The sequence below is a fragment of the Astyanax mexicanus genome, chromosome 14 (assembly GCF_023375975.1).
Source record: "Astyanax mexicanus isolate ESR-SI-001 chromosome 14, AstMex3_surface, whole genome shotgun sequence".
NCBI lineage: Eukaryota > Metazoa > Chordata > Actinopteri > Characiformes > Acestrorhamphidae > Astyanax > Astyanax mexicanus.
In genome coordinates, this window is record NC_064421.1 from 29,460,424 (window position 1) to 29,476,443 (window position 16,020).

At 38.8% G+C, this 16,020-nt stretch overlaps 1 protein-coding gene across 18 annotated transcripts in view; it reads left to right on the plus strand.

Annotated features, from left to right (window-relative positions):
* gphna (gephyrin a) overlaps positions 1–16,020 on the plus strand; it is a 56,329-nt gene that overhangs the window by 36,058 nt on the left and 4,251 nt on the right. For 11 of the 18 annotated variants that reach the window (XM_022672798.2, XM_022672800.2, XM_022672806.2 and 8 more), the window contains 12 exons: positions 65–107; positions 332–469; positions 7,290–7,382; positions 7,997–8,052; positions 9,881–10,000; positions 11,086–11,144; positions 11,523–11,676; positions 11,780–11,901; positions 12,071–12,158; positions 12,555–12,628; positions 12,717–12,781; positions 13,386–13,487. In XM_022672798.2, coding sequence (XP_022528519.1) covers positions 65–107; positions 332–469; positions 7,290–7,382; positions 7,997–8,052; positions 9,881–10,000; positions 11,086–11,144; positions 11,523–11,676; positions 11,780–11,901; positions 12,071–12,158; positions 12,555–12,628; positions 12,717–12,781; positions 13,386–13,487 — 1,114 coding nt within the window. The remainder of the gene's footprint in view (positions 1–64; positions 108–331; positions 470–7,289; positions 7,383–7,996; positions 8,053–9,880; positions 10,001–11,085; positions 11,145–11,522; positions 11,677–11,779; positions 11,902–12,070; positions 12,159–12,554; positions 12,629–12,716; positions 12,782–13,385; positions 13,488–16,020) is intronic. The other 7 variants (XM_022672803.2, XM_022672808.2, XM_022672812.2 and 4 more) reach the window with 1 other exon arrangement.

Consider the following 16,020-nt stretch of genomic DNA (forward strand, 5'->3'; position numbering starts at 1 on the left):
TCTGTCTCTGTTCTCGTCTTTCTTTCTCTCTCCCTCATCCCTCTCTCTCTTTCTCTGTCTGTAGGTGCAGTCGCGGTGTGGCAGCAAAGAGAACATCCTGAGAGCAAGTGAGTATCTATATGTTTGCTGGTCTCTCAAGGGCTCGCTCTGTCTTTCTCTCTTTCACTCTCTCTCTTTCACTCTCTCTCTCTCTCTCTCTCTCTCTACTTTACCTTAAATTGTTTAAAACGCCGGGCGAGAGAAGCCGCTGGAACAGGTGGTGATCAGGGTGTAAGGGATCTGTGTGAGCGTGCATGTGTATAACGTGTGTGTATGTGTGTGTGCATCTCAGGTCATAGTGCAGTGGACATCACTAAAGTGGCTCGGAGACACAGGATGTCCCCCTTTCCCCTCACCTCTATGGACAAAGCCTTCATCACTGTGCTGGAGATGACCTCGGTCCTGGGAACTGAGATCATCAACTATAGAGGTAAAACACACACACTCGCACATAGACGATAATACACACCATTTACACCATACAACAATACACGAGGAACCACCTATGTAGAGCTGTCACTATAAGTTATCTTCATATCTAAGAATCTGCTGTATATTTAAAAAAAAGCAATTGATTAAGTCTCTGTGTCAGAAATTCCAAAATTTGAAAAGTGATTAGAATGAGAATAGATTTCGTACAAAATGCATATATACTCTAGATGGAATAAAACGTATTAAAAAAGTGTTTGTCCTGCTTGGTTGGAGTAGATTATTGTACTCTCCAGTAAAACATTGTTGTAAGAAATTTAATAGCATTCAGCAAAAATAGCAAGAGTTAGTAAGGTCAGGATGTTGAATGATGTTTACAACGCTACCCTCATACCTCAACTTAGTGCAAAAGGTTTTGGCTGTACTTCTCTACAGGGCCTAGACAAGCATGTGTGCATTTGCACATCTGTTTCAGCAATGGACGTAACTTAAAGTAGCTGCATAATGCATTAATTTTAATATTATATAATATTTGGACATAAAGTGTATATTGCAATATTTTACTTTTTAATGATAATAATTTCAGTAATTGTGAAAGCCCTACAGCTGTGTCTCCATTTCCATGCCATCGTCCATTCTGCCCCACACTGGCTCTGTTTAACTGCACTAAAGTAAAACAGGAATGTTAAACATTTGGAGTGGGGGTGTGTTTCTAAATATATCTAAATTTAGGCTTAGAATAGCACTTCCATGTGGGGCTGCACGACAAAAAAAAAAGTTTGTTCTTTGATGTACGTAGCAATAATAATGCAATCTGTGTATCAGTAATATTGGGTATAAATAATCATTCATCTGGTAAATGTTATCATGTAAAATGTGAACAGTGTGATTTTTTTTCCTTGTGTCCAAGCAAAAAAAATTACAAATGTACTTGGAGTAGGATTAGAGTAGTGCAGATGAAATAAATGTATGATTATAATAGAGCTGCTGAGGTAAATTTAGGATTAGAATAGCGCAACTGAGGTAGATTTTGAATTAGAGTAGCATATCTGAGGTAAATTTAGGATTAGAGTAGCAGATCTGAGGAATCATTTCAATTCCCAAATTTTTGGTATATGCCTAATAATAAGTAATTTTCAAATTTCTGATTTTGCTTTTTATTTTATCCAGACTTAATGACTGCTAGTTTAGTTTCAGGAATATAAAAGGTATATACTTTATAAAAAAGTATATTTATTAAAAAGTCTAAACTAATTTAGTCATTTTAATTTAATTGTCAGTTTTTTATATCCAGTAGTTTTTTTCAGCAGAGTTTTACTGATTTAATGTGTGTGTTGCCTTTTCTCAATTTTTTAAAACTCTAAATAAACAAAATAAAGATTCACCAGGTTTTCATAAAGGTGTTTTAGTTTATTGCTTTTTTACATTTGTTCCTTTTCATGATTTTCTTTTAGTGTCATTCGTTTGGATTCATTTTACATGTTTTTTGTTATGCATACCATGATGATGTTTTGTTTCTGTTTCTGTTGCTGTAATGTAGTTAAGCAGAGAGACTAATATCTGGTTTACAAGGCTGTCTAACGTTTTTGCCTTATTGCCCGAGGAGTATGAGTTTTTAATCCCAGTGGTATCGCAGCTAAAAAACCCTGGTAATATGCAGCATATATTTGTAATAGAGGTATTTATATCAGTACTGATAAATCATACCTCATATATAGGGTGATAAACCTTTTCGCTGTGCGGCACCTTTTTATGGTTTAAATTATTTTGGGAATGAAAGAAAAACTCTCGATAACATCTGAATCTAAAGATCTGGATTTAAGTTTACAAATCGAGTTCTGTGTAAAAGATGATGGAATGGGCGCTCATTCCTTGTGAAAAGATGTGTATGTGCTCACTCGCGGGCCGTCTCTGTATGTGCCATCATTTTCATGATGTGTGATTTAAACCAGGCATTATTTTCTGTATATTTTACTGAGAAATGTGTTTAATTAGCGCCATGATTACGCAGGTAGAGAACACCTGATGTAAATTATTGGTCGTTTAGGCTGCTCTCGTTGCGCTCCTTGAATTACAACCTTTTTGTAAAATGATTGATCCTTCTTTCACCTAAACATTAAAAAGTCAAAAATGAAACAAATAGAAGAACACAGATATTTAGCTGTTGAAAAATCATAAAAACCCAAATAAATATTATCATAGAACTTTTTCTGCTTTGTTTTTATAAGCTTACACTGTAATTGAATGTTCATTATGAGACTGGGTGTGTTGCAGAGAAACATTCAAAATTATTTTTTTGTTTTTGTTTGGCTTAGTTACTGGGCTGTATAATGATTGGTGTTCTTATGTTGTAGAAGTCAAATCTCTTCTGAAATTATTTTCACTTAAGTATCAGGTCTATTCCAGTTAGCCTCACTGTAAAATAAGTGAGGTTACTCAGTCATCAACACAATCAAGACAGCAAGACGAAACGCATCAACTCATATTCAATCGCATCCCAAAGTTCCAAAGTTGGAATGTGAGGTTCTGTCCCAGGTTAATTCAGGTATTGTGGCTTTCATTCATACTTCGCTGGTGCAGTAGAGCGTGTTTTCCATGCTGTTGAAGAATGGCCCATGTTCTTTATTTTTCGGCACTTCTTATTTAATTGCCACACCCATCACTAACTCAGCCCAGCCACCTCTGCATGCCAGTTCACTCCACGCACGGCTGCATTCTGGGCCTCCATCTCAGGTCTGTGTGGTGGGGGATTGTGCGGTTGCCGTGTGTTAGTGACGCTTGCCGTGCGTGTGGCAGGCCCCGGCACAGGCGACCTGGCACCTCCAGTGCATAAAAGCGTCTGGCGCCTGACCGGCTCCGACTGGAGGAAGGTCCCTGTCTATACTGGTACCGGAGCAAAGCCAGAGAGGAGAAACCCCTGGCATCACACAGGTCAGTGCCCTCGACTGAATCTATATCCCGATGCTTGTTAAGGCCCGGGGCCTCCATGGAGATGCTTTTATTCATGCTGAGCCTCACTTCACCTCCGGGACAGCAGGAGGCGATAGAGAGCAATGCACTACTTCTGTTGCTTCTGCATGAATAGCTGTTTTTATTTCTCCTCATATATGGGCCTCATGTTATTCTCTGATGAAGACAATTACCTTCCCCTTACTGTACTACGCCTTTTACGCCCTTGGTTGTATTGCCGCAGGGAAATCGTGTGCTAATTTCGTCGTGTAGGTTTTTCCATTGGTTGGTTTTAACTCTGGAGTCGTGTCTCTCTTTCTCTCTTTCTCTTATTTTTTTCCCATTACTTTAACTTTTAACTCAATTAATTACTCTCTGAGACAATAGCATAGAATATGTTCTGTATACTTAATTTTTTAGAGGCTATAATAAAATCATTATTCTTTTTTTTTTAAAGATCCTACAATTAGGAGTTTGTGATGATTTGGGGAGTTGGGGATGGGATGAGGTGTGAATGAGTTAGAGATGCGTTGGGGAGTTTGGGATGAGTTGGGGGGGTTGGTAATGAGGATATACGTTGTGAAGAGCTTTTGGGAATGAATTGCTAATTGGTGTTGAGGGGATGATTGGAAAATGAAGTGGTAAGTTAGGCATAGGTTTGGTAGTTGGGGGTGGGTTTGGTGGTTGTAGATGTGTTGGGGATGGGATAAGTTAGGGATGAGAGGATGAGTTGGGGATAAGTTGGGGATGAGATAATCAGTTGGGGATAATTTGGGGATAAGAGGATGGGTTGGGAATGATTTTAGGGATGAGAGGATCAGTTGGGGATAAGTTGGGGATGAGAGGATGGGTTGGGGATGATTTTAGGGATGAGAGGATCAGTTGGGGATAAGTTGGGGATGAGAGGATGGGTTGGGGATGATTTTAGGGATGAGAGGATCAGTTGGGGATAAGTTGGGGATGAGAGGATGGGTTGGGGATGATTTTAGGGATGAGAGGATCAGTTGGGGATGAGAGGATGGGTTGGGGATGAGAGGATCAGTTGGGGATGAGAGGATGGGTTGGGGATGAGAGGATCAGTTGGGGATAAGTTGGGGATAAGAGGATGAGTTGGGGATTATTTTAGGGATGAGAGGATCAGTTGGGGATAAGTTGGGGATGAAAGGGTGAGTTGAGAATAAGTTGGGGATGAGGTGGGGAGTTGGGGATAAGATAGGGATGAGTTGGGGATAAGATATGGATGAATTGGGGAAATGTTGGGAATAAGAGGATGAGTTGGGGATGAGTTAGGGATGAGAGGATGAGTTGGGGATGAGAGGATAAGTTGGGGATGAGAGGATGAGATTACATTACAACATGTGGACGCAAATTCAATAATTTTCTGGTGTCCAACTTTAAGAGCACTAGCTTTATTTTATCTGTTTAATTTATTTAGTATTTGGTTTTCTGTTTTCTTTCCATTTCCAATGTCTGAATGTTTTTAATACTTAAGCTTTCACTGCTCTTTATCATGCATTATTGTGCTATTGTATTTTAATAATTTGAAGAACAGACAGTAACATTGTTTATCGTGAATTATATCAAATTGCACAAACTTTTCAGTAACGGAAATGATTCTGAATAAGTGTAAAAACACTGTCCAGTGTCCAAGTGTCCAGTGACCTGTCATTAACTTTTATTTAATGTGCACCGTTTCCATATCTTAAAGTGCCTAAACTCAACAGATTTAAAGTATAAATGTCCTTCATATCATGTGTTAGAATGTTGAGTGTTTTAATTATTTTTTTTTAATTGTAGTTTTGTAAAAAAAAATTTACGTGGCGAAATGAATGAAAACCTGCAACTTTTTTAAAAGTTTGACATAATTTTATTTTAATACATCCCTAATACAGTCCCATATCATCATAATGGATCTTCATTTGCTGCTTTGTTTTTTCACCCTGAGTTTATTTTTCTAGCAGCCCTCAGTTCTTAAAAACGTTGTTGAGATTGTTACGTGTTAGCATGCGTTCTCTGCTATGTTCCATAGCTTCTGCTGTAGTGTGCCTCAGGTGCAGGAGCTTTATGCTTCAGCAGACACAGTTATTACAGAGGAATGTGTGAACGTTGTTGCTTTGAAATGTTTGGCATGAACATTGGGATTCCAGGAATACTGGGGTCTGTAGTGTGAGGCCAGATACGGTCGAGTGAGGTAAAGTAGGGTAGAACGCAAAAGAGAAAAACAGATACTGTGAGGCAGAGTGAGGTAGGTATCAATATCATTTGGGGAAAAAATAAGAACTTCATGAAAACATTTTTATGTTTAATTGCATTTGGACATTAAATCTTGAGAGCTGGAGGTAACATAATTAAACACATACTGAACTGAAAAAAATGTCTTTTAAAAAATATTAGTTGTAATTAATAAAAACACAGTTTTCTTCTTATGAAGAACAATAGGACACCCCCACAGTTATTACTAATCACAATGTGAAAATTAAGAATCTGACACTGAACTGTTGTTGTTGGTGATCTGTTCCACATGTAAATGTTTGACCGGACAGTGGAACATCTCATTACTAATAGTTCTGGGATCTTTTTAAACCCCATACTAGAATCATCTGTTTTAAAATCCAGATCAGAGAGTTGGAGGTTAAAAGCTGTTTTTGAGGAGACCTTCTGTTTGAAATTCATCAAACCAAGCTGAACTGCTTGAATTTTTGCACCAGGAGTGGCATAAAGTTATCCAAGGGCTGTGTGTAGGACTGGTGGAGGAGAACATGTTATTTCATCCATTTCTCAATTTCTGCAAATAAATGCACTAACGACAATATTTTTTATTTGGAATTTGGAAGAAATATTGTCTGTAGTTTATAGAATAAAACAACAATGTTCATTTTACTCAAACATATACCTATAAATAGCAAAATCAGAGAAACTTATTCAGAAACTGAAGTGGTCTCTTAATTTTTTTCCAGAGTTGCATGACTATTTTTTTCCTGTTGCTTGGTAAACAGTCGGTTTAGGGATAAATGCAACAGTAATAAATACATTTGGAATGGAAGGTTTTCAATTTGGGACGGCTGACCAAAAGCTTTGGGATGGTTCTGGGATGGTTGTAAAAAAGGTTACTCTGAAGCCCTGCTCTCTGGATCTGGTCATGGTGATCAATCACTTTACCGATCGAGGTTAAACCAAACCACTAAATGATTTAAATAAGACAGACTCCGCCCACATCCTCTCCAAGCATGCTCTAATCATCTACAGCTGATGTTCTCAGTTTAAATAGTAATAAACATGGGGGGCGTGTCCTTGTTTTTTTCTCATAAGAACATTGTTACATTTTTTAACCCTCTATAGCATGTTATTTGTATTAGTTGAGAATAGATATTAGCCCACTTTTTTAAGAGCTCCTTCCTGATTATATTAATCACAAAAATTGTCAATCGCTGCTTCACCTTATATTCCGAGAAGCAACAAATGAAAAATACCTTTTTAAGGAAGTAAATGAAAACAAAACAGAGAAAATATGCCTTAAATCAAGCCTTTTCATACACCTATTTACATATTAAAGAATTAAGGGACAGAGTTATTAATCAGAAAATGCTTTGTTGCCTGAGGGCAACACAGTGCTGTAGAGGGTTAATAACATTTCAGTTTTATTTGTTTAGTTATATAAGCTCTATCTCTCAGTATTGATATACAGTATATATATATATAACATTGGAATGTGTTTGCATATGTTTAAAATGGTCAAGGTTTTCATTGGGGTTGGTTTTTGTGTTTTTTTTTCTCAAGACTATAGTAATAACATGTGCTGTTTTCTGTTTTCTGTGCTGTTTGTGGTTACATCTGAGCATTAATGTTTGGGCTGAATTGTTGTGTTTTGTCAGATGGAATGGGTCGAGTTCTGGCTCAGGACGTTTACGCCAAAGACAACCTGCCTCCTTTTCCTGCCTCAGTTAAAGATGGATACGCTGTTCGAGGTTAGACATTTATCCAGTTCTTAAAAACAGTCTGTCACTCTCTCTACCTTACCTAATCCTCTTTCTTCCTAACTCTACCCCACTCTATCTCATTCTACCATTACTCTGCCTTGCTGAACTTTCACTCTACCTAAGTCTGCCTCATTCTACCTCACTCTGCCTCGCTCTACCTCATTCTGCCTCACTTTACCTAGCTCTAATGTTTATTGTAAAAACACAATTGGAAAAAAAGACTGGATTTGAACAGTGCCTTTATGCACTTCCATATTTTTTATATTATTATTTTGGTTGATCTTTTTTGTTATATTTTATATTGTGTAGCTTTCCATACGGGCTCTTGTGCTGTAAAGTTAGTGTATATTTTATGTTATACTGCTGTTTACCTAAACATTACTATTAACATTTTCATGCTTGTATGTCTGAACATGGAAGTGGCAACCTTGACTTATCATCATAGATTACTAATTTCCACCGAAATAATCACTAATTTCAGCTCTAATCAGCAACCCAGTGCCTGTTCTCATCTTTTTAAATAAAAAAAATTACAGAATGTTCTTGCTATGTGAGCTCATTGCTTTAAAATCACAGCTTTAATTCTGAGCTCTGTCCCTCAGCTGCTGACGGCCCAGGAGATCGCTTCATCATCGGGGAGTCCCAGGCCGGGGAGCAGGTGAGCCCTACAGACACACACACACACACACACACACACACACACACACACAGACACACACACCGCAGACACCGCAGACACACACTGCAGACACATATACACACACACTGCATGCACACATTAAAGCATGCTCAATGAGCACAACTATCTTTGGAAATAATAATAATGATAAAACACTATTTATATAGCATCTTTCATACAATAAAATGCATCCTTAAGTGCTGTAAATAAACAGGTAGGTGAACAAAACTAAAAAAAAAAACACACAAAGCAAATAAAAAAAATCTAAGAAACAAAAAGTAAAAAAAATCTAAAAGAAACATTTTTTAACTTTTTTCTTAAAATAAGTTATAGAGGGAGAGAGATCGTTACATGTGCATACATTAACATTCATGCCTATATTTTTGGGTCTGAATATATTTTTATTCACGTGATTATATTTGGACAGTACAACCTTAATGAGTAAAACTCACACTTTACCTAATCACTCCTGACACCATCTCTCTGTATACTGGGCATGTCCTCCTGACACTGACACTGGCCATCATTCGGGAGTCGCTCCCCAGTAACTCCCTTTTCTCAGGTATTGAAGAGAGTGTTGAAAGCTGTAGGAGGAACTTACCCTTTAACTGCTGCTGAGGAAGGTGGCTTTGTGTTGGTTGAAGGTTGCGTGTCCACTCATGCACTAATGTAGAATTATGGTTTTGGAAAAGGTCATATCTGTTCATATTAAAAGCAACTATTCATAAACTGTTTCAAACAGTCATTCTGGGCTTTCAGCCACGTATTCCATATTTCAGTGGTCAATGGTGAAAGATGGCTAAAATTAGCATTATGGTTTAGAAGAAAAACCGTAGTACTTACAGTCGATACAATTTATAGATATATTACAATTGTATATATCTTGTGTGTGTAGATATCAAACAGCAACAGATTTACTTAACACTAACCATATTTTAGCTAGCTTAGCTTGGTTTAGCTTAGTATATCTTAGTTTAGCTTATCTTAGCTTAGCATAGCTGATCTTAGCTCAGTTTAGCTTAATTTAGCTTATTTTTTTCTAAACTAAGCTTTGCTAAGCTAAAATAAGCTAAACTAAATTAAGATAAACAAGGTTAAGGTGAACTAAACTGAGCTAAGCTAAACTAAGCTAAGTTTAGCTTAGTTTAGCTTAGCTCAGTTTAGTTTAGCCTATTTTAGTTTAGTGTGGCTTATCTTAGCTTAATTTATCTTAGTTTAGTTTAGTTTGGCTTATTTTAGCTCAGTTTATCTTAGTTTAGTTTGGCTTGTCTTAGCTCAGTTGATTTTAGTTTAGTTTGGCTTATCTTAGCTCAGTTTATCTTAGTTTAGCTTAGCTTAGTTTAGTTGACTTCAGCTCAGTTTATCTTAGTTTAGCCTAGCTTAGCTCCGTTTATCTTTATCTTAGTTTAGCTTAGATCAGTACATTTAGCTTAGTTTAGCTCAGTTTAGTTTGCCTTTGCTTATCTTAGCTCATTTTAGTTTATCTTATCTTGGCTCAGTTTACTTTAGCGTAGCTTCGCTTAGTTTAGTTTAGCCTAGCTCAGCCCAGTTTATCCTAGTTTAGTTAAGCCTATCTTGGGTTAGCTTATCTTAGTTTAGTTTGGCTTATCTTATCTTAGCTTAGCTTAGCTTAGTTTAGCTTAGCCAGGGGGTTATGTCGAGTTCTAATCAGTATGTGCAGTATGTGTGAAGGGAAATAAACATACAGAATAAAGAGGACAAACTCTCAATGTTTTTAGACGCTTCAGCATGTGCATAATTGTTGCAGTAACTGTGTGTGTGTGTGTGTGTGTGCGTGTGTGTGTAGCCCACTCACACAGTGATGCCGGGTCAGGTGATGAGGGTGACGACAGGTGCTCCGATCCCGTGTGGAGCTGATGCTGTGGTGCAGGTGGAGGATACAGAGCTCCTGCGAGAGTCTGAAGACGTAAGGGATCATCTCTCTATATTTAATAATTTAATCATTATTTATCTGCATTTTCAGATTATCACCTAACCCTCTACTACCAAACAGGGGCCATTCTCTTGGCTATACTGATATTGGTGTAAAACACGATACATTAAGATAAAAAAAAAAAAAAAAAACATTAAATGAATGTAAGCTCTTAGAAGGGTTTTTGGCACTTGGCTTGGCTGCACACATTTTTCCCTGAATAAAGCTCTGTTAAGATATTTATTACTTTTACCAAGGGAGAATTCTTTCTACAGAACGTCTGCATCTTTTTAGAAGTGACTGAAATGGGTGAGACTCCTTGATTTATGTTGTGCCCCCACCTCTAATAAACAATATCATAAACTACTTATATTAATATTCATAATATTTATCTGTGTATCAATAAGGGTCTAATAATAAATATCTGCTGCCTTTCCACCTTTATGCTGATAAAATTAGCTGTTCCAGAGAGGACATTCTGTCAGATAAAACAGAAAATAAAAATATATGTAATGTGATCTAAAACATTACACAGGAGGCCACAGAGAAACTGCAGGGGGGCCACAGGCCAATTTTTTTTATTATTTAAACTACAAATTATTATAAATATATAAATAGTGCAGCAAATGTAATTTAATTACGAGAGTCACACAGGATTAATATAAACTGAGGTTCTTGTTACGACTTATTTTATGTTAAGGACAGGACTAAACATATTATGTGTGCTTTACCCACCTCCCCATGCAAAACTGATCCCATCCAAACAAGGGCATTAGTTTGGGCTGGAGGGTTATGAAGCCTCCAGTATTGATTTGTGGAGCAGTGAAACTGTGTTCTCTTTGTCCAGTACTTTTGGATGGGATGAGGTGGGGAGTTGAGGGATACCTTAATAATCTGAATATAATCAAATTCTCGCAGCAATGCTTCATAATTTATTAGATATCCCTACTTCTTTATAGGAGATAGGAGTGTAAACTACTTTAATACGCTTTATTTCAGTAGAAACAGTGTACGGGCAGGTGTCCCAGTACTTTTGTCCCTCTGGTTTATGTGTACACTAACAGAGTCCCGTGTTTTAGGGCACAGAAGAACTGGAGGTCCGGATTCTGGTGCAGGTGCGTCCAGGGCAGGACATCAGGTCAGTAATTAATAATCTCTTTAACTTGAAGTCTTGCCTAACCCAAGGAAATATATACAGGACATATATATAAATAGTGCTTACTTTTATATTTTACACATTAAAAATTACAGTTGCACAAAATGTTCCACTGTGCACAGAAGCAGCACCCACTAGTGGCCTACATTGGTATTTACAAAGAATTTACATGGAAACATGGAGTGTGTGGGCAACATCAACATTACATGGTTGCTCAGAATTTGTGTTAAGGTTAAATAATAAGGATAAACACGTATTTTTAGTTACACTTTTCAATATTTGTTTAAATTAAATTTATTTTATTAATTTTATTCGTTGTTTGTTATTGTTAACTGTATTTTTTTTTTTTTTTGAGTGCAGGCCTATAGGTCATGATATAAAGCGTGGGGAGTGCGTTCTGGCAAAAGGAACACATATGGGTCCTTCAGAAATCGGCCTCCTCGCCACTGTGGGTGTAACAGAAGTGGAGGTGCATAAGTTCCCTGTTGTAGCAGTCATGTCCACTGGCAATGAAGTGAGTAAATATATATAAATATACACTCTATTTTCCTTTTTTAAATTACTTACAGTAATTTCAGTGAAGTGCACTCTATTTACGTGTGTGTGTGTGTGTGTAGTTGTTGAACCCTGAAGATGATCTCCATCCAGGGAAGATCAGAGACAGTAACCGATCTACACTGTTGGCCACAATCCAAGAGCATGGCTACCCCACTATTAACCTCGGCATCGTCGGAGACAAGTTCGTTCTCTTTACTACCACTACAGGATATAGACTGTACATAAACATATTAATATAAACAAACATATTAATATAAAGATAGAGAAACATTGCAGAGATGTGCTGAAGAAATACATGGAGGAAAGTGATCTTGTGTAATCATGACCTTTGTTCGTGTTTTTTCATGCAGCCCAGACGACCTTCTCAACGCCCTGAACGAGGGCATCAGCCGAGCAGACGTCATCATCACGTCTGGAGGAGTATCCATGGGCGAGAAGGTGAGGGGTGGTCGTGCAGGTTTACTGAGTAAACTTCAGCAACATTTCAGAAGGTCAAAAGTGTCCCCAAAAGTGTTCGTCCTTTCCTCCCTCTTCTACTCTTCTCCCTCCTTCCATTCTCCCTCCTTTCTTACATCCTCCCTTCCCTCCTCTCTCCTTTCCTCCTATTCTACCCTCCCTTCTTCCCTTTCAATCACTCCTACCCTCCTTATCCTCTTCCTCCTACTTCCCCCCTCCCTCAACTGAGCATCCGCTCAGTGGTCATAATAAACAAGCTGAACATGACCACAAGGTGTTTTAGAAGTTTAAAGATAAAGTTTATAGAAAAGTATTGTTCTCTCACACAATTATGAAGTCATAATTAATATGACTTGCTCTCTTTAATTATATCCTTAGGACTACTTGAAGCAGGTTCTGGACATTGACCTCCATGCACAGATTCACTTTGGTCGGGTGTTTATGAAGCCAGGGTAAGAGCAGCCCCATAACCTAAAACAAGCCTATGGACAAAATTAACAAATTATAATAATGTGTCCTTTTTGTTCTTTTTAACCACAGCCTTCCCACCACCTTCGCAACCTTAGACACTGACGGCACTCGGAAGCTGATCTTCGCTTTGCCAGGTACGCATCTACACAGTGGAGTGGAGTTATACCTGTATGTAAAATGTAATCTTGGTGTGATTTATGAGGTACTGAATTCATATTGTCCTTAGTTGGCCTCTTTATTATGTGTTGAATATAATAAAAACTCAGTACAAATCAGTTCAGTCATCAATTTTATAAGTACATTCTGAATTCATGATGTTTTATAAAATTCAGAAGTAGCAACATTAAAACAAAGACAATTCTAAAGGAAACACCTCAGTGACAGATTCCTCCAAAAAGCTCCAAAAAAAATTTCAGATTACATGGACACTTCCATTGGTTTGATCCTGCACAGAATAAAATCCCGTATTTTACCCCTCAAACTCCCAACTCCAAACAATGCTTTCTAAAGAAACACGCCCCTCTCCTCACTATGAGACAGTACCAGTCCCAGTCCATCACTCCCTTACTCCACCTCCTCCTGCCTGGCATTTGCCTCCCTCACCCAATCGGTGCCCCCTCCGGCCTCCGCCCCGCCTTCTCCCATGCCCGATCCCGAGCCCAGCTTGTGCCCCGACTGAGGCAGGCTGGCCGAGGCAGTGGTGACAGCGGCTGTTTCTATATTCCCCCCTCTTTAAAGGTAATTTCACCTACAGAGACACAGGGGCGACTCTCCTCGAGGCCGTGCCCATGAGCGACAGCGAGGCCAGCAGGCTGCCTGTGGCTCCGCCCCCACGCGGAAGTAAGGACCTCCCTTCCTTCACCCTGAGCTCAGAAAACGGAAATGTAGCTGACACTGAAAACAAATGCAGTGGAAATTAAATTAAAAATACTACTACTAATATTAATAAAAACAATTCTATTTAAAATTTAAAACACAAAAGGAAAAGTAGGGCTGCAACTAGTGATTATTTTGGTAGTCGACTAATCTGATGATTATTATTTCAATTAGTCGATTTGTTGATTAGTTGACGAATATTTCTGCCATGCCCTCCTTCTCTTTAAAATTATAGAAACAGCGGAGTGTGGGATTTAAATGTGCGGAAGGTGTTTAAATGTTTAATGTTGTGATATTTAGTTAGTAAATATGTAATCTGTTCTGTTTGAGCACTTATGGAGACACAGACTGAGCTCATAACTCTCCCCCACTGTGTTTCTGTCCTAGCACTGTGTGTAGTGCACTGCTGTTACACATTAAACATTAAGGCCAATTTATACTTCAGAACCTACAGCGTAGCCTGAAACACACATCCCCAGAAATGTAATGTGTAATGTGTTGGGTGAAACGGAGACAGCAGCAGCTGTGATTGGTCCATTGAGCCGCCCATACATTCTTACAAACTTTCGTACAGGTTACGTCAAAGACAATGCATTGACTGAATGTAGAACACAAGCCAGCCGCCACACTGACATTTGGAGTTGACTCATTTTTATATTAGTCGACTCCAATTTTAAAATTGCACTGATACTTTTCAAGGACAATATCCTTACCTGCACTGAAACATTTACTGCTATTTATTCATACTCAACCATGATGCTACAGGAAAAGTGCCTTATGCATTTGCACTAATATTGGAATTTCATGTTGCTGCTACTTCTTTACTTTTCTTATGTATATTTATGTCTATTTATCTATTTTATTTTTTATTTACATTTAATTATTTAATCTATTTGATCTATATTATCTATTTCATTTTATCATATCTTATATCTTCTCATATTGCTCCATGAGATCACAATTTCTTTCTACCTCATGAACCACATGTGGTGTGAATGACAATAAAGTCTCCTTTAGTCCTTGAATTCTTGAATAATAGTCACTGATCATTATACCGACTAATCGTTGCAGCCCTACTGAAATCTAGCTGTTAAAATTTTCACAGAAAGCAGAATTATTACAGATTTTACACAGAAAGCAGTCATGGCTGTACTGTTGGTGAAACTGGTTTGAGTCAAGTTAAAGTGAGTTGTTATTCTAGCAAGTCAAGCATCTAAATAATAAAATAAGAGAAAATCATGGCTAGTTTTGTTGGGATGTGATATGATTTCTGTTCTGTTTTCTGAGAGAGAATGCTTTATGGGTTTGTTAGCAGGTCCGTGGCTTTGTGTGGTGGTGGTGTTCATGTTGGTTCTGTTGCTTGTTTTGTTGCCACTCTGTTGTTGGTTCTGTTCCCTTCTTTATTTGCATGGTCTGCTGGAAGCAGTGTGGGAAGGAGGACAGAGTGGCAAAGAGTGGCTTTAGATGTTGCTTCAGCTCCTCACACCGCTGCTTTCAGGGCAGGGCCCTTACCACAAGTGACCACATCACCCTCCAGGGCTGGACGATATGGGCAAATTTATATCACAGTATATTTCTTAATTTCGCTCAATATTATATATTTTTTCTATATGGATTTGAAGTTATGCCTGTGGTGTAACTGCATCATCACACACTGGCAGTGGTAACTGTAAGGGTACATTTTGCTGTTTAATATGTATTGTGAAGTCTGAAGTCTAGAATAGTGAGTTAGCCGCAATGCTAGCAGGTTAATTTAGTCTAGCTGTGATGCTGACCAGCAGCAGCCGGCCTCAGAAGTGTTCGGTTGCAATAGAAACAAAGCTAACTTTATTTTTGGCCAGTTTTCTATTGAAAATGTGTCTAAAAATCATATCTTTATTATATAAACATTTTGCAATATATAATTATTGTCCAGCCCTTGGCCCTCAAGCCCTTCGAAAATGTTTGGAGATACAGTTCCAAACTTTATCTGGAGCTGCCCTTTCACACATGTAGCATGCAGCATTTCCCGCGTCAGATTTTTAACTCTTCAGAAATTACCTGCCCCGCATCTCCTACCGGCCTCGTTCCGCATCTCTACCGGCCTCGTTCCGCATCTCTACCGGCCTCGTCCCGCATCTCTACCGGCCTCGTCCCGCATCTCTACCGGCCTCGTACCGCATCTCTACCGGCCTCGTTCCGCATCTCTACCGGCCTCGTTCCGCATCTCTACCGGCCTCGTCCCGCATCTCTACCGGCCTCGTACCGCATCTCTACCGGCCTCGTCCCGCATCTCTACCGGCCTCGTACCGCATCTCTACCGGCCTCGTTCCGCATCTCTACCGGCCTCGTCCCGCATCTCTACCGGCCTCGACCCGCATCTCTACCGGCATCGTACCGCATCTCTACCGGCCTCGTCCCGTATCTCTACCGGCCTCGTCCCGCATCTCTACCGGCCTCGTCCCGCATCTCTACCGGCCTCGTCCCGCATCTCTACCGGCCTCGTTCCGCATCTCTA